Below are 25,763 nucleotides of genomic sequence, written 5' to 3' on the forward strand. Positions count from 1 at the left end.
ACTTGAGAAATGAGAATATAATGCAATGTTTTGTGTATACTACTATAAATAGTTTTTAGTTTTGTCTTTGCTTAGTTTATTAACACTGATATGGCTTATTTTCCCCAAAGCTTCTCTAAGTTAGAGATGGTAGGATCAGTTAAAGCAACTATTTTTATAAGCAACTTTTAAGAGTAATAATAAGTGCTTCAAGTGCCCAATTTGTGATACAAAAAGGATGTTAAAAGACTGTAGGTTGGATTTGATAGAGTCATACACAGCTTTGGAAACCCTGTCTGAGCAGTATTGTGTGAGAATGTAGAATGAAAGCATTATGTGTTGCTATCAACAACCCACTTTTCTAATCCTTGCTAATTCATTCAGCTAGTATTGGTGTAGTGACTACAACATATCAGGCAATTATTGTGTTGTGGTTGCTAGGGATGCTGTGATAAGTAAGACAAGATCTCCCCCTCAGGGAACTCATAGTCTAACAGGGGAAATGGGAACTGCAGGGTGTATGATAAACTGCAGGGAACACATAGGAGGGCACTCACTTAGTCTCACCTTAGGGATGACTAAAGTTTTCTGGAGAATGTAGTTTCAAAATGGGAGCCTGAAAGAGGATGTTCCAGATCAAGAGAAATAGAGAGAGAAAGAAACAGTCTGTACAAAGGCCCAGGCTGAGAGAAACCATTCTTGCAAGATATGCAGGTGGTTGGGTGCAGCTGAAAAGAGTATGAAAAATGTCGTCATAGAAATTAAATCATTAGATCGTGAAGGCCTTGTCACCAGGGACTTTTGTTAGGAAGTTTGAACTTGTTATTGAGAACAAAGTCTTGAAAGGTTTTCAGCAGAAAAGTCGTATGGTCAGATTTAGTACCGTGCTGATTTTCAGTAAAAGTCTTTTCCTTTACCCTTATTCTCCATGATAACTTAGTACTGTCTGTAACTTTATAATAGGACATAGCACATTCCATTTTTTCTTCTATTGGTGCTCATTTCAAAAAATTTTCCACTATATTCTGAACTCCTTGAGGTTAAAGTTGTATATCTTGATTGCATTATTCAAAATGCCTTATGTGTATTACATACTTTTAATAAGGTTGTTGAAATGGGGGCAGACATCCCTTTGGGGGAGGAATCGGCAAACTGAGATGCCAATTCAGACTGAATTCCCCATATGTTCTCCTTTCCGGCATAGATGAGACTGTTTTTAAATACATCCAGAGAATGAAAATTCACAATATAGAGCATATGTATCCTCACTGAATTATTGTACTCTTTCAGGAAAGCATATTACCAATAGTAAATATAAAAGTTGTTGCACAATGAAGGCTAAAATGGATCAAGCAAATGATGTTATCATCCCACCTCTAAATTCTTGCCTTAGTGAAAGGTATGATCAAGCTATTATATTAAAATCTTAAATGAAGCATTTACCTACATATGATATTTGTTTTATAGAAATGCATCTAATTTTCACACATATTTTGGCTAAGAGCCTGATAGAGGATCTTCTATTTTTAAATAACCTCCTTTTAGGTTGAGTGCTTTACTATAATAATTTCAACATTAGGAACATTTACTTTGTTTTCATATCATGTTGAATTCACTGATTTTTCTATATATTCTATGAAGTTTTTAAGTAACAAAAATACTGATGATAAAAACAATGCCTTTGAAATATCAGTTTAAATTATTTGCATAATTGAATCACTGGAGAGAATATGATGCTACTATCAATTCATCTTAATAATTTTTAACTCAAAATAATTTTTAACTCAAAATTCCTGGCAGCTGAAATTTATGAGAACTTTACATATTACTTTGAATGGGCATTTGGAACAATTTAGTGTTTATTTAATTCTTTATGAAATAATACTTTTTAAAAAGTAATATAAAAATATTACAAAGTGGTATAATTTTAATAATTGATATGACTGAGACTCCTTATTTTTCCTATGAGATTAGTACTTTTTTTTTTTTTTTTGCCATTTCTGTTCTCTCTTAAATAATCTGAGGAATTTGCTTTGTTTTGTTTTAGTCCTGGTGTTCTACGGTGTATACATGTGACACCACAAAGAGAAAAGTCAGGTATGATTAAAACCAAGGCTTTTTATTTTTTAAATATTCTAAATTTTAATAAAAATGAAACAGTAATTTTTTCCTTGTTTTACCCCCAGTGCTATGTGGAAGTTTATTTCATACACCAAAGCTTATGAAGGTAAATATTCTGCCTAGTTTATTTTTGTTATATAGTGACAACAGTGATATACTTTTGCCCTGAGATTTACAGATGTGTACCTACGATCTCACAGAGGCATTCAATAAATGATAAATGGAAAAAAAATAAGTGAATGAAAAATATTCTTAAAAAATATTCATCAGTGTCTTTCTTTGAAATAAACTATTTCCTTTATTTCCAGGGTCAGACACGGAAACATATTTCCGAAAGTCTAGGAGCTGAGGTTGACCCTGATATGTCTTGGTCAAGTTCTTTAGCCACACCACCAACCCTTAGTGCTACTGTACTCATAGGTAATTCTATCAAATATTTTTATAAGAAGGTAGATGATGTTGATATATCATCTCTAATGCTTTCTGTTAAAAAGAAAATATGAAAAAATAAATAGTAATTAGATTAGATAATTCTGTCTGATAAATGTATAAGTTCAAACTAGTTTTATTCTATTTAGTGAAGATTTATAAGTCAGAAGTACATTAGATGGTATTCTATTGGAGTCAGATTAATTAATATGCAAACCAGGAAATTTTTTTATTCTAGCAAAAATGCATTCCATTTTGATTCATCTTTAGCTGGAAATTTAACTTTGCTCTGTTGTTGCTCAGATACAATAATACAGGTAAAATCATGTTGAAAATTAAAAAGTGTTTAACATGTAACATGCCTTTAAGCTGTATTGTCTAAATAAATGCTAAAGTCTACACTCATTAGCTTTCAAGTCATGACCCCACAGTTTCATCTGATTGTCAAAGTCTTTGCAGACAGTATTACCTTAAAGTCAGTATCACCAACCCATAATTCCCTACCACCTTGTGAATGGTACTAAGAAAGTGAGTATAGCTTATTCACTATGTTGCTTGACCTTTCTAAATGTTATATTTAGATCAGTTAATTCTGTTTCAAATGTGTCATTTAATTCAATAATGTATGTGTCTTTTGATGTCTGTCCAAAAATATGTAAGTTTTTGTATGAACTTTAGTGTATGATATACAATATGATATAGGTCAATTGAATTTTTTCTTTTACAGTCAGAGATGAAGAAGCATCTTCAGCTGTATTTCCTAATGATACTACTGATGTACGTAAATATGACAAATTGATTATGCTGTTGCAATTGCTTATTTTAGGATGCCTTGAAAAGTTATTTATCTTGCATTTTTTATTCCTTAATTTATGATTTATCTAAACCTTTGAGAAAGTCTCTAAACCTATTTCTATATGTGATTTTCTTTGACTTCCTATGAAAAACTCTGCTGTCTCTCTGTTTAAGAAGAAGCTGAATATTTATGGATAATAAGAGTTTATGTATTAGTAATTTTAAAATGTAACTTTCGCCTGGCCGGTGTGGCGGCTCAGTGGTTGAGCATTGACCTATGAACCATAAGGTCATAGTTCAATTCCCGGTCAGGGCACAAGCCTGGGTTGTGGGCTCAATCCCCAATGTGGGGAGGAGGGTATGTAGGAGGCGGCCAATCAATGATTCTCTCCCATCATTGATGTTTCTCTCTCTCCTTTTCCCTTCCTCTCTGAAATCAATAAAAATATTTAAATATTTAAAAGTTATATATATATAACTTTTGTAGATTTTGAAAAGCTATTTTTCTGACCACGATGAAAGTTTGAAGAAAAATGATAGGTTTATCCCTTCCGGGCCAAACAATGAAATAAAAAGTCAGAGAGAAGCTAAAAGTCATGGTAAGTTTTTATGTTTATTTGAATGACTGTTTTTAATTGACATCATTGAAGTATTGTTCCTCTTAAAGAAAAAACACATTACTTCTCCTTTCTTGATCATTGAAGGTATTAAGGGAGAAACTAACTTGATTTACATGAAATTGTTAAAGCATCATGTTAAGACGACTACTCAAGATACTGTTTTGACACAAAAACAAAACAAAACCCATTACTCAAAACTCAGAAAGATGAAAATTAATACTTAAAATTAACAAAATGTGAAGGCCTTGTTTTCTAGTTAGAGAGTAACTGTGGTTACAGATATACCAAAAATTACTTAATCATGTCATTGCAATTTTGCATTTTTCTTACTATGTGTATATGTCTGTATAAATGTGTAGAATTGGATATCTATGTGAGTGTGTGTGTGTGTGTGTGTGTGTGTGTGTGTGTGTGTGTAAAATCAGATTCTGCTCTCGATTGTTGTAGGGCCACAAAATTAATTTGGACCATCTGGTTTGATAAATCTTAGCATATTAAACTGTGTATATATAGTAAGATTGGGTGGATTTTAGTTGTGTAATGCTGGTAAAAAAAAAAAAAGGTTATTGGTGATTGGAGTATGAATTAAAGTCTGAGTACATCGGAATTAATCTTTATCAGAAGAATAGGAGAAGGGTGGGTGCTCCCCCCAAAATAGCGAGTACTCAGGAAAACCACTTAAAGGTCCAATTATGTGTTACACAGTACATACTATTTCTATGAAAAAGGTTGTGACAATCAAATAAATTATATGGTTGTATTATAAAATGCTATTAATATGCTTCTGTTTTAAATTTTAACAGGATTGGGGAATCCATTGGGAAAAGTAAATAGCTGCAAAGATCATTTTGGAAAGTCAGTGCCAAATGTCCCAGAAGATGAAGTACATGAAAAGGTTGGAGATATTTCTGAAGAAGATAGTTTTTCATTATGTGTTTCTAAATATAAAAAAAGAAATCTACAAAAAATAAAAACTGGCAAGACTAGGAAAAATATTTTCAATGAAACAAAAACCGATGAATGTGAAGAAACTAAAAAACAAATAAAAGATAATAAACAGTCGTTTATATCCAAAATGGAACCATATGACAGTGTTCCATTAGATTCAAAATTAAGGAGTCAGAAGCACTTGGGGAATGGACGTGACAGAATCTCTGAGGAGGGTGTACAGTCTCCAGTCTTTGAATGGTCTCAGCTAACTCTCTCAGGTATAAATGGAACCCAAATAGGGAAAATACTGCATAATTCTTCTTGTGACCAAAATAATTCTGAAAAAAACCTCATAGGCACAGAGAAAGAATGTACCAACTGTATTGCTTTAGAAAATTCTTTGCCACATATTTCAAGTGTACCAAAGACAGAGAAGATATTAAAGGAGGAAACAATCGTGAATAAGAGAGATAAAGGACAGTGTCTTGAATTGCATGAAGATTCCACTCTTGTGGTAAAACACACAGCTTCTCCTCTTCAGGGTATCAAAAAGTCTCGAGTCAGGATAAGAGAATCACCTGAAGAGACACCAAGTGCAGTTTTCTCAAATAACATGACTGATCCAAACTTTAAAAAAGATCCTGAAGCCTCTGAAAGTAGATTGGAAATAAGTACTGTTTTCTCCCAGAAAGAGAGTTCTTTATGTACAAGTTCAGTTAATAATGGAAGCTGTCCAGTCACTATCAAACATACTTCTGAGGCTTTGAAGAATACAGGCTTAATATCCACTTTGAGAAAGAAAACTAAAAAGTTTATTTATACTATAAATGATGAAACATCTTATCAAGGACTAAAAATGCAGAAAGATCAAGAATCAGGACTAACTAACTATTCTGCCCAATTTGAAGAAAATACTTTTGAAGCACCATCTACAGTTATAAATGCTGATTCAGGTACCCTTTTGTGTGTTTGTGTGAATAATACAGTTATATGGATGTTGACAAGTTCTATTTGAATATGTGAATCTCTAATCTTTTTTTAATCCTAATCCAAGGATATAGTATTATTGATTTTAGAGAGAGAGGAAAGAGAAACATTGATGTGAGAGAGAAACATCAATTGGTTGTCTCCTATATGCACCTGACCAGAGATTGAACCCACAACCTGGGTATGTGCCCTGACCAGGAATCAAAACCACAACCTTTCAGTGTAAGGGACAATGCTCCAACCAACTGAGCCACACTGGCCAAGGCTCTTTCATCTTTTAAAAAAGCATACTGCCTGTTTTTCTTCTGTAGTTTTTTTAAATCTCTATACCTTGTACAGTTGACCCTGAACAACACAGAAGTTAGAGGTGCCAGTCCCCATGCAGTTGGAAATTCGAGTATAACTTTTTACTTCCCCAAAACTCAGCCATCCTTGATATCTGCAGGGAGAGTGGGAGGATTATGGGGCAGGGAGGGAAGGGAAGGAGTGGCATGGGGGCGCAGGGCTTGGTTCCAGGATTCCAAAATCTTCAGATTCTCAAGTCAGTCCCTTATATGAAACTAGTGGTCCAGTGCATGAAATTTGTGCACATTAAAAGGGAATTAATTAGAGGAAATACTTTACTATTGCTATTTGCCCTTTCTCTATAATAGAAGTGTCAGATTAAAGAAAGTTAGTAAAATGTATATGAAAATCTCCCTTCTGTCAGAGTCTGAGGCGTGCCATGGGACCCAGAGTCAAGTCCCCACCCACCCATGCGTGCCTCGAAATCGCACCAGACTGAGACCCGGCTGGTCCCACCCCCGTCAAACCCTGCTGGGTGGGGCCGCAGCCTCAGGTCCCCCACCCCAGCCTAGCACCACGCAGCCTCAGGTCCCTGTTGATTGGTTGTCACGGTGTGACGACCATTTACATATTAGCCTTTTATTATTAGCATGGTATAGAACAATGCATACACTCAGCCCCCTGCATCTGTGGATTCCCAATCACAGATGGAAAATATTGTTTTCCATCCATAGTTTATTATCTGTGGATGCAAAACCCAGAGATATGGAAGACCAATGGTATGTTTATTGAAAAAAAATCCACATATAAGTGGACCTGCTTAGTTCAAACCAGTTTTGTTCATGGGTCAATTGTATTCAATATCAGACAATGTCAACATATATTATTTTTTTCATTGAAGTTTTTATCAGTTATAATTTTCTATCTTAAACATTGTTTAGGCCTTTGATACCAATGTTTAAAACCATTTCATCAAACTTGTTGGATCTCTTTGCATGGTATGTGTATAATCATCACTCTTGAGACAGAGCATGTGATTTATAAGCATCAAGTGCTCAGCTGCATAACTCCTGCTTTAATTTCCAGTGTTTATTATATGCAAATTGGGCAATTCTGTAAAAATGTGCTATTTGTATTTTCACTAAAGCAACTGAAAAAATAGGAAAAATGCTAAGTTGAATAAAGTAGTGATTTTTATTTTTATTGCTACATAATTTTCTCAAATATTTAGGGATTGCTGAGATTTATTGCCATCTCTCTGTGCACCCAGAGTGTGTACAGTAAAACTCGTTTTTTATTTCAACAACAGTTCATTTAATCATTAGCTAAACTTTGTTTAAAAGCCAATTTTAGTTCCATATGAGAAGATTTTACTGGGTTGGAATATCTCAGCAAGTGATAGGTTGGGTAGAACTGGAGTACAGAGGAACTGCTTGATATTTGGGTTAATTTTTTTAAATATATATTTTATTGATTTTTTTTGACAGAGAGGAAGGGAGAGGGATAGAGAGTTAGAAACATCAATGAGAGAGAAACTTTGATCAGCTGCCTCCTGCACACCCCCTACTGGGGATGTGCCCACAACCGAGGTACAGGCCCTTGACCAGAATTGAACCCGGGACCCTTCAGTCCGCAGGCCAACGCTCCATCCACTGAGCCAAACTGGCTAGGGCATATTTGGGTTAATTTTTATTTAAAAAGCCTTTAATCCTTCATATATTAACTCATATATTAACTCATAAGAGTTAAAACCAATAAAACAGCTAATATGTAGTAGTGATCTGTAATGAATGAAAATGAGATTAATAATTTTGACTTGTTAATAGGAAATTCAGAGAGCCTTTAACCTTTTGCACTCGGATGTCGAGTGTGACTCGACACGGTTAGCATTAGAATAAAGGAATCAAGAAAAAAGCAAGCGAGTGCAAAGGGTTAAAATTAACTGAACAGCTGTTGGCTGGTGTGGCTCAGTGGTTGAGCATTTGCCTAAGAATCAGGAGGTCACAGTTCAATTCCTAGTCAGGACACATGCCTGGGTTGTGGGCTTGATCCCCAGTGGAGGATTTGGAGGAGGCAGCCAATCAATGATTCTCTCTAATCATTTAGATTTCTCTTCCTCTCCCTCTCCCTTCCTCTCTGAATCAATAAAAATACATTTAAAAAAATAAAATGAACTGAACCAAGCAGTTTAACTCATTTGCTTTTATAATTGAGACTTTGTCATCTTTCAGACCCTTCATATGCAGAACTTGGTTTTAAAATTTGACTTTTTGGTCCAGCCCATATGGCTCAGTGGTTGAGCATCAACCTATGAACCAGGAGGTCAAGGTTCTATTCCTAGTCAGGGCACATGCCCAGGTTTCACCCTTCACTGCCACATTCAGAAATGGAATGTAGTGGTATTCACATGCTCAATCCCTAGTGGGGGTCATGCAGAAAGCAGTTGATCTATGATTCTCTCTCATCATTTATGTTTCTACCTCTTCCTCTCCCTTCCTCTCTGAAATCAATTTTTAAAGTTATTTCTAAAATTTTACTTTTTGTATGTTTTTCAATATGAAAGACTGAATTAATCCTGGTGCTTGCTTTTCCATCTTCTATTACACCAATATTAATAATGAATATTTCTACAATTTTATTTTCCAATAAAATTACTTTGAATTTTACTTGTGAAGCTACCTGCTTTTTTGGAACTATGTGCTAATTTTGATTAAGTTTATATATATTACAAAAAATAGTAGCTCCTATTTATCTTTGGTTGGAATATGTATTAACTTCAAATAGAGAATATTTATAATTTCGTTTTAAACTGACATTCATTTATTGCTTTCTATGTAATTCTTGTTTTAGGTACTACCTTTTTAACTTTGTAAAAAATATTTAATGAATGTGATTGATGGTACTTTAATTTCATTTTGTCACTTTGTCTCCTTATGCATAGGTTTATTGCATTCTTCTGTGGAAAAAAACTGCTTACAGAATGATTCTGAAGAACCAACTTTGTCTTTTACCAGCTCTTTTGGGAGAATTCTGAGAAAATGTTCTAATAATGAAAGTAGTTCTTCTAATAAAATAATATCTCAGGATCTTGATTATAAAGAAGCAAAAATTAATAAAGAAAAGCTGCAGTCATTTATAACTACAGAAACTGATTATCTGTCATGCTTACAGGAAAAATATTGTGAAGAAGATCCAGAATACCAAATTTTAGACATAAAAGAGAAGGTCTTACCTGTAGCATTTCACCCTGCAATTCCACATTCAGAAATGGAACGTAGTGGTAGTCACTTTCAATCCCAGGAAAGCATTTTATATGACCTTGATAACACCAGCATTTTAACTTCTGGCTCCAAGGATCCTCCATCAAACCCAGATGTGATTTCTAGAGGAAAAGAATCATATAAAAAATCAGAGAAAGTAAAATTTAAGAATTGTGAAGCTGGTTTTAATTTAACCAAAAATATTCCCATGGATAATCAAGAAATGTGTGTTTTAAATGAAAATTCTAAAAAAGCTGAGCTGTTGTCACCTGAAAAATGCATAATAGTAGCATCACCTTCTCTGAAGGTACAATTAAACCAAACTACAAATCTCACAGTAACCCAAAAAGTCCAAGAAAAGACTACTTCAATTTCAAAAATAACTGTGAATTCAAACTCTGAAGAACTTTTCCAAGATAATAAGGATTTTGTTTTTGAAATAACTGATGAATGGAATATTCCTTTGTTAGAAAATAATGAGGAACTTAAAGAGGCAGACGTCAGTTGTGTCAGAGAACCTATTGTCAAGCACTCTATCATGGTAGTAGATACAGGCACTGATGACAAACAAGTAGCCAAAGTGTCAATTACAAAAGATTTTGACTCATCAAATGTAGCGCATGATCTTACAGAGAACAGAAAAAATGTAATGCAGCAAATGATTCTAGGTGAAGATTCAAAGTCAGACATGACCTTCGATATAGATAAGAAATCAAACCAAAATAATGATTACATGGACACATGGGCAGAACTTTCAGATCCTATTTCAAATCACAATTTTGGACAGGGCTTCAGAACAGCTTCTAATAAAGACATAAAACTCTCTGAATACAACATTAAGAAAAGCAAAGTGTTCTTCAAAGATATTGAAGAACATTTTACTACTACCTTAGCCTGTGTAGAAATTATAAGTACCTCATTGTTAGAAAATCAAAAGAAACTAAGCAAACCTCACTCACTTGATGGCCAGTCAACTGATATTGCATCTGGGTGTGAGCAGAGTAGTGCACTTGTGTCTGATAGTGAAAATAGTCACACAACTCCTCCAACTTTGTCTTTGAAGCAAGATTTTAATTCAAAACATAACTTAACACCTAGCCAAAAGGCAGAAATTACAGAACTTTCTACTATATTGGAAGAATCAGGAAGTCAGTTTGAATTTACACAGTTTAGAAAACCAAGCCACATAATGCAGAATAATCCACTTGAAATACCTGAAAACCAGATGCCTGCCTTGCATACCACTTCTGAGGATGGGGAAGGCATTGATCCTCCTCTCATGGATAGCAGCAGGAAGTTTGAAGATAAGCAAAAGTCTGTTTGCTCATTGAAAACAAGCTCTAACAAAAATGCTCTTGGGTATTTAACAGATAAAAATGAAGTGCAGTTCAGAGGCTTTTACTCTGCTCGTGGCGCAAAACTGAATGTTTCTAGTGAAGCACTGCAAAGAGTGGTGAGGCTGTTCAGTGACATTGAGAATATTAGTGAGGGAACTTCTGCAGAAGTAGATCCAAGAAATTTCTCTTCAAGTAAATGTAATGATACTGTTGTTTCAATGTTTCAGATGGAAAATTGTAACAATGATAAAAATTTTAATGAAAAAAACAATAAATACCAACTAGTACAACAAAATAATATTGAGATGGCTGCTGGCATCTTTGTTGAAGAAAATACTGAAGACCAGAAGAAAAACACAGAAAGTGAAGATAAATCTATTGGTGCCCGTAGAAATATTTATAACTTAGGAGAATCTGATAGCAATGATTTAAATAAAAATGATACAGTTTGTGTTTATAAAGATGAAAATGGCTTGCCATGTGTTATTGATCAGCACAACATACATCTAAAATCATCTGGCCAGTTTATGAATGGAGGAAACACTGAAATCAAAGAAGGTGTATCAGATTTAACTTGTTTGGAAGTTGTAAAAGCTGAAGAAATATGTCATGTTCATACATCAAATAAACAACAGTTAACTGCTAGTAAGATGGGGCAAAACATAAAAGACTTTGACATTTTCGATGTATCCTTTAAGACTGCAAGTGGGAAACATGTCACAGTCTCCAAAGATTCATTAAATAAAGCTATGAATTTCTTTTATCAAAAATGTGCAGAAGAAGAATTGAATAACTTTTCAGATGCCTTGAATTCTGAATTACTTTCTGGAATAAATGTCAACAAAATAGATATTTCAAGTTACGAGGACACAGATATGGTTAAAGACAAAACATTGAAAGAAAGTGACTTGGTTGGTATTGAAAATCAAATGCTGACTCTCCAAACAGAATGTGAAATCGAAAAGGTCAAAGAACCTACTATGTTGGGTTTTCATACAGCTAGTGGTAAAAAGGTAAAAATTGTGAAGGAATATCTGGAAAAAGTGAGAAATCTTTTTGATGAAAAAAAGCAAGATAGTGAAACCACTAATTATAGTCATCGAAGAATAAAGGTGCCAAAGGACAGAGAAGAATGTAAAGTAGGGTTTCCATTAGCTTGTGAGACTGGTGAAATAACTGCTCCAACATATGAAGAAACGCATAATTCTCTAAAGGAGAAAAAATTTGTTTCTAATGAGTTTGCTATGCTACCCAGGCTCTTAAGTGATAATTTATACAGGCAAACTGGAAATTTCACAATGTCAGATAGTGTTGATCTAAAAATTGGAAACGTAGAAAAAGAAACAGCAAAGAGTCCTACAACTTGTTACAGAAGTCAGTTCACTTCTTCAGCCATTAAAAATTCTGCTGTAGCATTTTACACAGGACATGGTAGAAAATTTTCTGTGAATCAGGCTTCACTACTTGAAGAAGAATTAGATGATCAACCAGAAAAAATAAATGCTGCCAAAGTTACATGTTTAAAAGACAATCCTGAGGATTGTGTAGAAAATCCTTCATGTGGAAATCACGCAAACAGTATCGTAATTGAAAATGACAAAGATCATCTCTCTGAAAAACAAGATTCAACTTATTTATGTAACAGTAGCATGTCTAATCGCAATTCGGATCACTCTGATTTTTGTCATTCCAATGAGACATATGATAAATTAAAATCACTCTCTAAAAATAAAATGGACAATTTTGGTATCGAGTCAATAGAGAAGAATGTCAAAGAAAAACAAAACACTAGTTTTTCTGAAGTAATAGCCACCATAAGAGAAGCAAGCACATACCGACAAACTGTAAATGAAGATACTTGTGTTCAGAAATTTTTGACTAACTCTTCACCATACAAAAATAAAAACACATCCCTGGAAGGAGCCGTATCTGATTCAAATAATTTTGAGATACAGTCTGCATTCAGTACAGCAAGTGATCAAATGGTGTTTGTTTCACATGGAATGAAAGAGAGAGAGAGATTTGCAGACAACTGCACCAAGGTCATTAGGATAAACACAGAGAATAAATCAGGCACTGGCCATATGAAAACTTTGACAAGTTATCATGAGGTGGTGGATGATTCCGAGGATTTTGTTTTTCCTAACCCTCTGGATAGTGAAGAGCATAGCATGCATTCATATAAGGTTTGTACTGGCATTCAGAGTGAACAAATTCTACAACATGGCCAAAGTATGTCTAGATCAGAGACAGTTTCTGAAATGTTACCTTGTCAGAGTAATTTGAAAGCTTCTGCTACTTGTAAAATTAATACAGTCTCTAATGCTTGTGGGATTTTTAGCACAGCAAGTGGGAAATGTGTACAAGTGTCAGATGCTGCCTTACAGAAAACCAGATGCATCTTTTCTAAGCTAGAAGAGAGTGCCGAGCAGCTCTTTTCCAAAGTATCATTTGAACCTAATAAAGAACATTCAGATAGGCTCACAAGAGAAGAAAATACTATGATACATGTCCCCCCGAATTTGCCATCACCTGCTTTCTCTGGATTTAGTACAGCAAGTGGAAAACAGGTTCCGGTTTCAGAGAGTTCCTTAAACAAAGTTAAAAGGATGTTGGAGGACTTTGATTCACTCAGAACTGAATATGGTCTTCAGAATTCACCTACATCTGGACAAGATGTGTCAAAAGTACTTCCTCTCTCCTGTATTGATAGAACTCCAGAACACTCTGCAAGCTGCAAAATGGAAAAGGCCTGCAATAAAGAATTTAAATTATCAAATAACTGTAACATTAGAAGTGATTTTTCAGAAAATACTCACTCTCTTGAAACTTCTCCATGTCTCTCTCAGTTTAAGCAGGATGAACAACCATTGGTATTAGGAAACAAAGTATCACTTGTTGGGAGCAGTCATATTTTGGGACAAGAACAAGCTTTACCTAACAATATAAAAATGGAAATTGTGAAACCTGAAACTTATCCTAATCTTCCCATGACAACAAATACAGAAATTTGTTCTACTTATTCCAAAGATCCAGAAAACTATTTTGAAACAGAAGCAGTGGAGATTGCCAAAGCTTTTATGGAAGATGGTGATCTGACAGATTCTGAACTGCTAAATCATCCCGAACACATTCTTCTCACCTGCCAAAATAAGGAAATGGCTTTGTTAAATTCAGGAATTGGGAAAAGAAGAGGAGATGCACTTTTCTTGAGTGGTAAGTATCTGTTTTTCCCTTTTGGTTTGCCAATCACTTTTAAAATTAAGTCTTTATTAATCCTGGTGTCCTAGCTTATAGCAATTAGGGGTATTATACACTAAACATGTTTTTCCATACTTTTAAGTGTAGTTTGGGGAGATGTGACTTCACTCTTGATATCTTTGAGTTTGTATACTAATAAATTGTGTTTTGAAGTTCTTAGTATATTTTTAGACATTATTAATATAGTTATAATTGAGAAATTACTGTTAAAAGTTTTAATTTCTCTAGGAAAGTTGAAGCTTTTTAAAAAATGTTTTTATTGATTTCAGAGAGGAAGGGAGAGGGAGAGAGAGATAGAAACATCAATGATGAGAAAGAATTATTGATTCACTGCCTTCTGCATGCCCTCTATTGGGGATTGAGCCTGCAACCCAAGCATGTGCCTTTTACTGGAATCGAACCCAGGTCCCTTCAGTTTGCAGGCTGATGCTCTATCCATTGAGCCAAACCAGCTAGGGCTGAAACTCTTATCTTCATGTTATAACAGCCTGTATAATACAACTTATTAACTGTTTTTATAAATATAGATAGCAGAGGTTCAGATTCTGGCTATTATTAACTTAAAAGATTGGTTTGCAGGCCTGTCCCCCTGAGTCTCATGCCAGAGCAAACTGGCCTCGAACCATTGCCTGGCATCTGCCCGCCAGACTGCAAGCATTGAAACGTGTTGCACAGTTGGGGGCGGGGGGTTGGGGGGGGAGACTGGTTTCTAGTTATAGGTGTTAGCTTGCTTTTTTTTTATTTTTTAAATCTAGGAAGTGTTCCAAAATCAGTTTTCTGGTCTTAGTGGCATTTGGACTATATTCTAACTTATAACAAGTTTGTTTAACTATTAGGATAATTAGATGTGATTTTTTCTGTTAGTATCTCAGACTAAGAATAATATTAAGTAATTTAATCTCTTGATCATTTTAAGTAGTTGATCTTCAAAAACTAGCTCCTTTAAAAAAACCTATAGACTCAGAAGAGTTATCACAAGTCTTTTTGTCCAGTATCGTCATACAGAGAATGACACTGACGCCAGTCAGTTCATTCTTCCCCTTGGTACCTTTTGGCCCTGCGTTATCTTGGTGGATACAGATTTGCGTTATCCAGGCCTCTTTCTATACCAAGTTTATGTTATGGGCAGAGTGTTATGTTTATAATACTTACCTTGAACTATTACTCTTGTCTAGTGCAGAATGCTGAAGTGCAGAGATGATTAAAGATACTCATAATTCTTTTATGGAAAATAATAACTTTATTTATTGGAACCCATTTTGTTCATGTGTATACTGAAATGGGTTGGCCTTCAGCTCAGGAGAAAAAAACAACTTTTAATAAATATTCTCAACAGCATCACTGTTTAATTTCCCTCACCTCTGTTATATATTTACTAGAGGCCGGGTGCACAAAATTCATGCACGGGGTGGGGGTCCTCTCAGCCCAGCCTGCACCCTCTCCAATCCGGGACCCCTTGAGGGATGTCTGACGATCAGGCCTAAACCAACAGTCGGACATCCCTCTCACAATCTTGGACTGCTGACTCCTAATCGCTCACCTGTCTCCTGCATGGTCACCCCTAATTGCCCCCCTGCCGGCCCAGTCGCCCCCAACTTCCCCCTCCCTGTCAGCCTGGTCGCCCCCAACTGCCCCCCCACTGGCCTAGTTGCCCCTCATTGCCCCACCGCCAGCCTAATTGCCCCCAGCTGCCCCCCCTGCTGGCCTGGTCACCTCTTACTGCCCCCCTTGCCAACCTGGTTGCCCCCAACTGCCTCCCCTTCCAGCCTGGTTGCCCCCAGCTGCCCCCCCACCGGCCTGATCACCCCTCACAGCGTCCCTGCCGGCCTGGTCGCCCCATGCAGCCTGCTTGTTCAGTTGTTTGGTCGTCCCTCACTAACCCCCCTGCCGGCCTGGTCGTAGGCAGCCATCTTGTGAGGGTGTGATGGTCAATTTGCTTATTGCCTCTTTATTGTATCGGATATGCAAATATATACAGCTTAATCAGCTTCTGGTTATTTGACTAATACAGGTCCCTGTTAAACAATTAAATCACATTATAATCTAACATTTGGCAAAGCCCTGAATGGATATTGTTACTTATTAAATACTACAAACTCATTCCCTTTAATAAAGCATCAAAAACCAAAGCATCTGTTACCACATATTATCCATATGGCATGGAAATGCATATCTAGGATCATGGTTTAATTTTACTTTCAGCCTTGTAGAGTTTTTAATAAGAGGTATTACTTCTACTAATATTTTAACATAATTTTGGTAATTTAAAAAATATTTTCTCCTATTCACTGACTCTAATTCAATGACCTATGTAATAAATTCCTCTTGAGTTTAATGCAGGGGAAAAAACATTTATTTGAAGAGATTTTGTTTGTCTTTATTGCCAGTGAACCTAGAATTACATTCAGTTCTAGTTTATTAAAAAGTAGTTTATCTGTGGTATTGGGTAATGTCTGTTTATCCCTAGACCCAATTAAATAGTGGTATTTTAAATGGTCAAAAAATAATAGAAATTAAATTGATATTGAAAAATGAATATTCTCTTTCAAAATAGAATGGTCGTTATTTAAATTATAATTATGTATTTTTTGCTGAATATATTGTAAGAGTCAGTACTTTAGTTTTTAAAAATGGACTATAGGCTTTAAAAAAAGTGGACTATAGGCTTTTTTATTATTTGCTTTTGAAAACCTGTATGGAAATTTTTTTTAGGAGAGCCCCCAGTCAAAAGGAACTTGTTAAATGAATTTGACGGGATAATAGAAAATCAAGAAAAATCCTTAAAGGCTTCAAAAAGCACTCCAGATGGTAAAATTTGCTTTTTATCCATATTTTCCCTCTCTATAGGTACTATCCATAATATTCTTATAGTTATTTTTTCAGCTCTTTTGATTATATAGATAATTGGACAAGACCTTACAGTTTGTTAAACTTATATCTTGCCTTACTTATGTGAGCTTTTCCTACATAATACTTGGTATAATGCAGAAGTTCTTCGTAATTGGGAAATGTGCAATTATTATAAAATAATGACTTTTTAAATTTAAAAAAAGCTATAAAAATTTAGTAAGAATTTAAACTTCAGTGACTACGCAAATTGTATCTGCAGTCTTTAGCCTGTCCTGGACTACAGACTTAGTGATTCATTTGTCGATTTGTCACTTTTCTGCTGGCATTGCTAATATGCATCTCAGTGAATTGATCATTGCTAATAAACCCGATTCCACCCCTGCCCCAGACCTGCTCTTCCTTTCTTACTGCCATTCTTCCAGCTGATCACATAAAAGCCTTATGTCATCTTTTACCCTGGTTTCCTCATACTTCACACCCAGCCCATTAACAAGTCCGATAGGTTCTACCTTCAAAATATAGTAAGAATCTGATCATTGCTTCACTTCTCTACCCCTGCAGCCTTTAACCACGCCACTGTCATAGCTTCTAACCCTTCTCTTTGTTTTTGCCATTTCCCTTCCTCTAGCCTATTTGCATCACAACAGCCAGGATCACTCTTGTAACACAGAGGTCAAATTCTGTCGCTTGACCGCTTAAAACTATTTGTGGCTTCCTATCTCATTTAGATGGAAATTCAAAGTTCTTACCATGAAATGCTTGAAAATAAATAAAACATGTAACTATTGCTCACGATATACTTGGTCCCTGGTTTAGAAAGGAAGAACTGAGATCATGAGGGAGAAATATATTACTGTCTGGAGGCTTGGTTCTGAAACACATGGGATAAATCCCACAAGAGGCAGGAACACTTTGGAATATTCTAAATCATGATAGAGATGTGAAAGTTAGCATTAAAACAGAGTGTTTTAAATGTCCATAAAACTATATTATTTCTGGTGTTCTTTTCTTTCTCCTTACTTAATGGTTCTCAAACTTTAGTCTACAAGAATTCTGAACAGAGTTGAAAACAAAAACCGTGATTACTATTCTTTATGAGAAATAGAAATAATTTCTAGGATAGTTTTTACCATACTGAATTATCCTAATATATAAAAACCCTAGGTCATAACGACCAGTAACGACTGAGGCTCAACCAACCAGAAGTCAGTCCTGCAGTCAGCGCTGGGTTGCCATGCGGTGCCCCAGCACTGACTGTTGATAGGGCTGCGAATCAGGGCCAGAGAGAGGCCTAAAGAGAGAATGAGGTACTGATCCGTTGCCTCTGAGGCAGATTTTGATCAGCACTTGCCTCTCTCTTTCTCTCCTAGTCTGGCCAGCAGCTATGCCTCCATTTCTCTCCAGGCCTCCACTGGGGCTGCTGATCAGGCCCCATTGATAGGCCCAGAGACACTGACTGGCATAGGAACCGACCAATCAGAACCAAATGTGGGTGCTGTGGGGAGCCCATGGCTGCCTAGGAGGCGGAGCCTTTGATGCTGACTGGCATAGAAACCGACCAATCAGAACCAAATTGGCCAGCTGAGCAGGGCAGTTGAGGGCAAGATCAGGCTTCCAGGGGAGGGCCAATGGGGGCGAGATCAGGCTGGCAGGGGAGGGCAGTTGGGGACGATCAGGCAGGCAGGCAGGCAGAGGCAGTTAGGGACGATCGGGCAGGCAGGCAGGTGAGCAATTAGGAGCCAGCAGTCCCAGATTGCGGTCCCAGATTGCAAGAGGGATGACCGACTGCCGGTTTAGGCCCAATTGTGGGATCAGACCTAAACTGGCAGTCAGACATCCTCCAAGGGGTCCCCAATTGGAGAGGGTGCAGGCTGGGCTGAGGGACACCCTCCCTCCATGCACGAATTTCATGCAACGGGCCTCTAGTTACATTATAAATTGTCTTGAGAACCTGTGTAAGATGTGACTTCTTTCTAGGTATTAAAAGAATGGTGTTAGGTAGTATGCATATAGGAAAATCTTGTCCTTCTAAAACCATTGTTTTTGACATTGTCCTACAAGAAGTAAATGGGAAAAAAATGCATGTAATTGTAACAGTGATACTATTGCATAAAATGTTATTATAACCTTTTGGGGGATTATCTTAAGCCAGTATATACTCAGTATTTATTTGACCATCATATCTTATTTTTTATATTTTTAATGATTTTTTTTCTCAGCATGATAATCATTCACAATTTGCTAGTGAATGATTCTTTTCCTTCTAATTTTTTATTATGAACATTTTTACATGCAAAAAATTTGAGGGTCTACCCATTTAGCCAGCACCTATATTCAACAGTATTAGTATTTTTGCTATGTTTGTTTTATCTAATTATATATAATATGTGGACATATATAGTAATAGATCTATTGGGATATGTTTGTGTTAAAACATTTGAGCATTGTCCAGCTGCAGTGGCTCAGTGGTTGAGTGTCAACCTATGAACCAGGAAGTCACGGTTCCCAGTTGGGGCACATGCCTGGGTTGTGGACTCGATCCCATTATGGGGCATGCAGGAGGCAGCTGATCAATGATTCTCTCTCATTGTTGATGTTTCTATTTCTCTCTCCCTCTCCCTTCCTCTCTGAAATCAATAAAAATATATTTTTTAAAACACACACAAAAAAACATTTGAGTGTTCGTTTTAGATCTGACATTTCATAATTGTATAACCACAGAGCCATCATCACCAAAGAAAGTTGCCTAATATCTGATATAATCTAATTTACAGTGGTCTTCTTAGCTTTTTTATAGTTACTTTATTTTTTATACAGTAGCACTTTTAAATTACCAAGCCAGTTGTTTTGTAGACTGTCCTATATTCTGGATTTGTTTGTTTGCTTGTAGTATCATTTAACTTTTTGTTCTATTCCCTATTTGGATCAAAGACTTAATTAGAATTGGGTTATGCATTTTTGGCAAGAATGCCTCATAGAAGTTCTGTGTACATGTTTGCATTAGGGGCACACTGTGTCAGATGATTTGATCACTTGGTTAAGGTGCTAACCACCAGATCACTTCATTAAAATGGTCTGTTTTCCCATTTGCAATTAGGAGGTAATCTGTGGACAGTCTTGTGGGCTGTGAAAATATCCAGTTTACCAGTCTTTCACTAACAATTTTAACATCAATTGATATTTACTTGAATCAGTTATTTAATTAGAGGTTAGGAAATAGTGTTTTTCAATTTATGTTATTCCTTATACATTCAGTAGCTGGGATTCTTCAGCAAGGAAGAGCTTTTCCTTAACAACTGGGGAGAAACTATAGTTCTCCCTAAAAAGGCTGGATAAAAGCTTAATTCTTTCCTTTTAATTATCATCTTTTCAGAGTAGGGAATAGTACTATAATTCTGCTAGTGGTAGAAAATGAATTTTTTCCTCTGTTGAATAAAATTGATTTTTATTTATAATGCATGTGTAAAGTCTAAAAGTAAAATATACATAATGTACATTTTCACAAAAAGAAAACATTCTTTTTTATTTAAATTATCCTAAATTTAAAAGTGGAAACCTTTTTACAGTATTTCACAAGGGTTTTTTTTAATTTTTTTAACATGCCTTTATTAACCTTTGAGCACTTTCGTGCTTTTTATTACCATAAAAAGATTTCCTAGGGTGTCCTTGTAATTCCCTGCCCTACTCCTAGAATCTCTGTTTTTCCAATGATCCTTTCAGTGGTTAATAGTTTTTCAAAAACAAGATTGGGGTTCTAACTATTCTTGCTGCTGGTGTCATTATTTTTTCATGTTATAATTCTTGGTTCATAATAACTACCATAGTTATTTATCCTTCACTGGTGGTTCTCAAACTTTTTGGTCTGGAGACCTTTTTATACTCTTAAAAATTATTAAGGATCCCGAAGAAGGTCTGTGCATGTGGATTACATTTATTTGTATTTATCATATTAGAAATTAAAACTGAAAATTTTAAATTTTTGTACATTGTGCATTGGTCATTTTTGAAAATATTAATTCACTCAGTTATGCGGTTCTTCCAAATATTGGCACATATATTTACACAATATTAAACAATTGCTTTTTGTCATCACTGATATAATGTGAAAAGTTTTTTAAGTATTTGGAAGCTGTCAGGCTAACAGAGCCAGATAAAAGCCTTCTAAAATTCTAATTTCGTTTAAAAGCTTACATTTTACCACTGGAAACAAATACTGTCACTTGTTTTCCTTGTAGTGACAAGTTCATTTTATTCATTTCAGAAAATAGCTCCTGAATATCCAAGTCTGGATAACTAATTGTTTTGGTTATTCTTTTAAGTAACAATAGAAGTGTGTGAAAAGTTTACATAAATACATTTCTTTGAGACAGTCATCACACTAAAGTCTGCAACAGGACACATGAGCAATGCAGATGTCATAATTACTCAAAATGTCAACACAATGAAAGACGGGGGTGGGAGTGGCGGGGGGTCAATCGGGGGGAAAAGGACACATATGTAATACTTTAAACAAACAAACAAAAAACCATATATGACTTTATTATTATTATCATCATCATTATTATTATCAAGATAGCTTTGACAGCTTGGATTCCCTAATAGAGTTGTGGGTATCCCTTCCCTAGTAATCACCCTTTGAGATTCACTGTCTTACATAATAGTTTCAAATTTACCATACATACCCATAACACACACACATACACTCATTATTCTTTCTTACAAGGTATCAGTATATATATATTTTTTTAAATATATTTTATTGATTTCAGAAAGGAAGGGAGAGGGAGAGAGAGATAGAAACATCAATGATGAGAATCATTGATTGGCTGCCTCCTGCATGCCCCATACTGGGGATTGAGCCAATAACCCGGGCATGTACCCTTGACCGGAATTCGAACCAGGGACTCTTCAGTCCACACACTGACACTCTGTCAACTGAGCCAAACCGGCTAGGGCAAGGTATCAGTATATTATACACTGTTTAATACCTTCTTTGTTTGTCGGTGTTGTTTACTTTAGAACATCATTCCTAATGAGTATGTAGAGATCTTCCTCATTCTTTTGATGATTATGTAATACTTGTGATCAAGTGGCTCTATTTACAAATTCTAGTTTTTTCAACTGCTCCCTTTCCAAAGGACTACTTAGAGATATAAGAAGTACAAGTTACATACTGAGAATAATACCTAAAGTTTAGCTTCTAAACCTTTACAAGACTAAATCTTAAATTAGATATTTTCATTGGCTAACACCTTTGAGTTACAATTAACATTGGCTGACTGAATTTATACTGATTTATTTTATATGTTTGTACTGTGAGTTATTTGGAATACAGTCATCAGTGTGAATCAAACATTTCTTTTGGTAGTTATTTACTGAGCATGCATTATATGCATTGAAAATGTTAAAATCTATAATTATATCAAATTTTATGTGTAAATATTTAAAAGAATGTGTGATGAATAGACATAGTAAATAAAATATCCTATGAGACTTTCATTAATAACTAATATAAAATGCATTTTCATTGAAACATAATGTAAAATAATATTTTTCTAGGCACAATAAAAGATAGAAGATTGTTTATGCATCACATTTCATTAGAGCCAATTACTTGTGGACCCTTATGGTAAGACATGTTTACATTTTTTTAAGTTCTACTAATCCAGTGTAGGGAAAGTATGGGTATCTTTTATCATAAATATTTTTAAAATTAATGGCACTAACATGCATATAGAAGTTAATTCTTCCCTTTTGAAGCCTGCATAAGGGTTAGATCATTGTATACTTGGGTCATACTTTATAGTGCTATCCATATACGAGCTCATTTTTTAGTCATAACTTTATAAAGTAGTCAAACAAATTTTATTCCCATTTTATGGATAAGGTACTGGGGTTGAATGGGGTTAAGGAAATTACTCAACATTCATTATAAAAAAAAGAAAGGAATATATGGAAAATATTTTATCTCCTTAAAATCCTTCTAAAATTACTAAGATTTTAAAAAATATATTTTTTTATTGATTTCAGAGAGCAAGGGAGAGGGAGAGAGAGAGAGAAACATCAATGATGAGAGAGAGAGAGACTCCTTCCCATACTTGGCTTCCATTGCTGGCAGCCAGGCCTCCAGTTAGAAGACTGGAAGATTTTTTTCTGGGGAATATGACCAGCTCAGTAGAAAAACCCAAAATACTGACAGTTGTGGGTACTCATGTGAAACAGCATAGCCAGATCACCAGACAGTGAAGTCAACAATGGGCAAACCCATACCACACAGCTTCCTGTTGACTTTTCAATGCCTCATTCTGAAATAAGAAGAGCTACTCAAGGATCACCTGTCTTTGGAAGAAAGCCTCTATGAAAGATAGTGTCCAAAGTACAAAAATAAACAAAGCAAAAGAAAAAAAAGAGAAAGGAAGGAACTTACAGGATATAGATTTTGCAAGGAGAAGAAAACTTTAAAAAACTAATATTATTAGGAAAGAGAACATATTGCATCCTTAAAATGTGTACAAAAGAGCTCTTAGAAATTAAAAATATGATAGCACAAATAAGTTAACTCAGTAGAAGTAATAGAAGATCAAAGTTATGAACACTACCAGGATGTAGAACAAAAAGAGAAAGAGATGAAAAGGGGACTGAAAAGATAATCAGAAAAGTCTGAAAATTTGGAGTTTGAAAAAGAAAGAATAGGAAAAATTAAGAGAGTAATTTCAAAGAAAAAGTTTATCAGTACTGAAGGACGAGTTTCCTTGATTAAAAGGGTCCTCAGTACAATGAAGATAACATTCAGCAGACTAACAGTGATGAGCAATGTTGTCTTCCCTCCTATCTGTTGTATCTGGGGGAGGGGGGAATCCTACCTAATAATAGACAAATATGCAAATTGACCATACCTCTGACACACCCACAAGCCACACCCACCATCCAATCAGGGTGAGTATGCAAATTAACCCAAACCAAGATGGCTACAGCCACAGAGAGCAAGGTTTCCTAGGTAACAGAGGAAGCCAAGCTTTCTGCCTGCCCTTGCCAGGCCTAAGCCTCCACTCAAGCTACAAAATTTCAATTATAGAAAGTAAACAAATTCAAACAAATGGCGGCAGAATAGAGCTTGAGAGAGCAGGCCAGGGTTGCCGCCGGAAACAGGGGAAGCAAAGCTTTCCGAACACCCTGGCCGGGCCCACCCGCTTAAGGCAACAAAGTTTCAATTATAACCCCAAGAGAGATGGCTGCCAGCCTCGGAGGGAGCCCCACGCTTGGCTCCGCTCCAGGCTACAAAGTTTCAATTGTAGAAGGAAAATAAATTCCAGATACCAGGGCCTCCCCTTGGGTTGCCAGGGGGTGTGGCCGGCCTGCAAACCACCACAGGCCCCTCGCTCAGGCCACCCCATGCCCCAAGGGAACCCTCACATGATCCGGGACACCCTTCAGGGCAAACCAGCTGGCCCCCACCCCTGTACCAGGCCTCTATCCTATCTAATAAAAGAGTAATATACAGATTGATCATCACTGCAACACACAATATAGCTGCCCCCATGTGGTCAAAGATCCTGCCCCCATGTGGACACAAGATGGCCACCACAAGATGGCCAGCAGGAGAGGGCAGTTGGGAGGCACCCAGCCTGCAAGGGAGGGCAGTTGAAAAGGACCAGGCCTGCAAGGGAGGGCAGTTGGAGGTGATCAACCCTGCAGGAGAGAGCAGTTAGGTGTGACCAGGCCGGCAGAGGAGGGACGTTGGGGGCAAACAGGCTGGCAGCAGAGTGGTTAGGGGGTGATCAGGCTGGCAGGCAGAAGCGGTTAGGGGCAATCAGGAAGGCAGGCAGGCAAGCAGTTGGGAGCCAGCAGTCCTGGATTGTGAGAGGGATGTCCGACTGCCTGGTGGGATCGGGCCTAAGCGGGCAGTCGGACATCCCTTCAGGGGTCCCATATTGGAGAGGGTACAGGCTGGGCTGAGGGACAACCCCCCCCCCCTCGTGCACGAATTTCGTGCACCGGGCCTCTAGTAAATAAATAAAATATCAAATAAGTGTGAGCATAGACTTTTTCAGATGCTAATTACCAGAAAGTTTATCTCCATAACATTTACTACCATGTGACATATTGTCTCTTTCCCTCCACTAGAATGTAAACTCTATAATTTTGTTTTGTTCGTCACTCTGTCCTCCAGCCAGACAGTGCCTGGCACATATTAGGACCCCATTAAATATTTGATGGATAGATGAATGGGTAGCTAAATTAATTCCAGGGTTTTAGGGTTGGGTAAAAGGAAGTATGGTGTTTTCAACAAGATATCAAATATTAGGAAGAATGTATATGCTAGGGAAGATGATAAATTTAGTTTGGGCCTTGTGTCCTATACAGTTCAAAGTGTGGGAATAACATCTAAGAGAAAGCCGGGCATGAGTTACAGGTTAATATTTGTATTGTTAGGTAGATGTTAATTTAAGCAATCGATATAACTTACCTTGCCCAGGAAGGGTCTAGGAAAGAAATCCAGCTTTGGAGACAGAAATATTTTTAAGAGTCTGAAAGAAGAAAAACACCGGGGGTGGGGGGGGGGGGGGAGAGAGAGAGAGAGAGAGAGAGAGAGAGAGAGAGAGAGACAAACAAATAAAGGGACAACAATGGGGTAGATATTAATGGTAAGAATTTTAAGAGGGAAAAAGTCAACTGTCATAGCTGCCAAAAGTCTAGTAGAATGAGTGTACATATGAAGCAATATTTTTTTGGCATTTGGGAGGTTATGAATAACTTTATTGAGAACAATTTTTATAGAGTAGTGGGAAAAATGAGAATTCAATGAATAGAAACCGAGGGTTATCTATTTAGGAAGGTTTGGCCACGAGCGGTAAGTAACAGTGAATATGAACTTGAAGGGGAGACAAGGTTGAGGAAAAAATGTCTTG

General features: G+C 36.3%; 1 protein-coding gene across 1 annotated transcript in view; it reads left to right on the plus strand.

Annotated features, from left to right (window-relative positions):
* BRCA2 (BRCA2 DNA repair associated) overlaps positions 1 to 25,763 on the plus strand; it is a 75,680-nt gene that overhangs the window by 7,635 nt on the left and 42,282 nt on the right. The window contains exons 4-13 of the mRNA XM_008158157.3: positions 1,270 to 1,378; positions 2,027 to 2,076; positions 2,166 to 2,206; positions 2,409 to 2,520; positions 3,257 to 3,306; positions 3,812 to 3,923; positions 4,748 to 5,827; positions 9,088 to 13,959; positions 16,717 to 16,812; positions 22,414 to 22,483. Of these exons, the coding sequence (XP_008156379.2) occupies positions 1,270 to 1,378; positions 2,027 to 2,076; positions 2,166 to 2,206; positions 2,409 to 2,520; positions 3,257 to 3,306; positions 3,812 to 3,923; positions 4,748 to 5,827; positions 9,088 to 13,959; positions 16,717 to 16,812; positions 22,414 to 22,483 (6,592 nt within the window). The remainder of the gene's footprint in view (positions 1 to 1,269; positions 1,379 to 2,026; positions 2,077 to 2,165; positions 2,207 to 2,408; positions 2,521 to 3,256; positions 3,307 to 3,811; positions 3,924 to 4,747; positions 5,828 to 9,087; positions 13,960 to 16,716; positions 16,813 to 22,413; positions 22,484 to 25,763) is intronic.

This window comes from Eptesicus fuscus, chromosome 7 (assembly GCF_027574615.1).
Source record: "Eptesicus fuscus isolate TK198812 chromosome 7, DD_ASM_mEF_20220401, whole genome shotgun sequence".
Classification (NCBI taxonomy): Eukaryota; Metazoa; Chordata; class Mammalia; order Chiroptera; family Vespertilionidae; genus Eptesicus; species Eptesicus fuscus.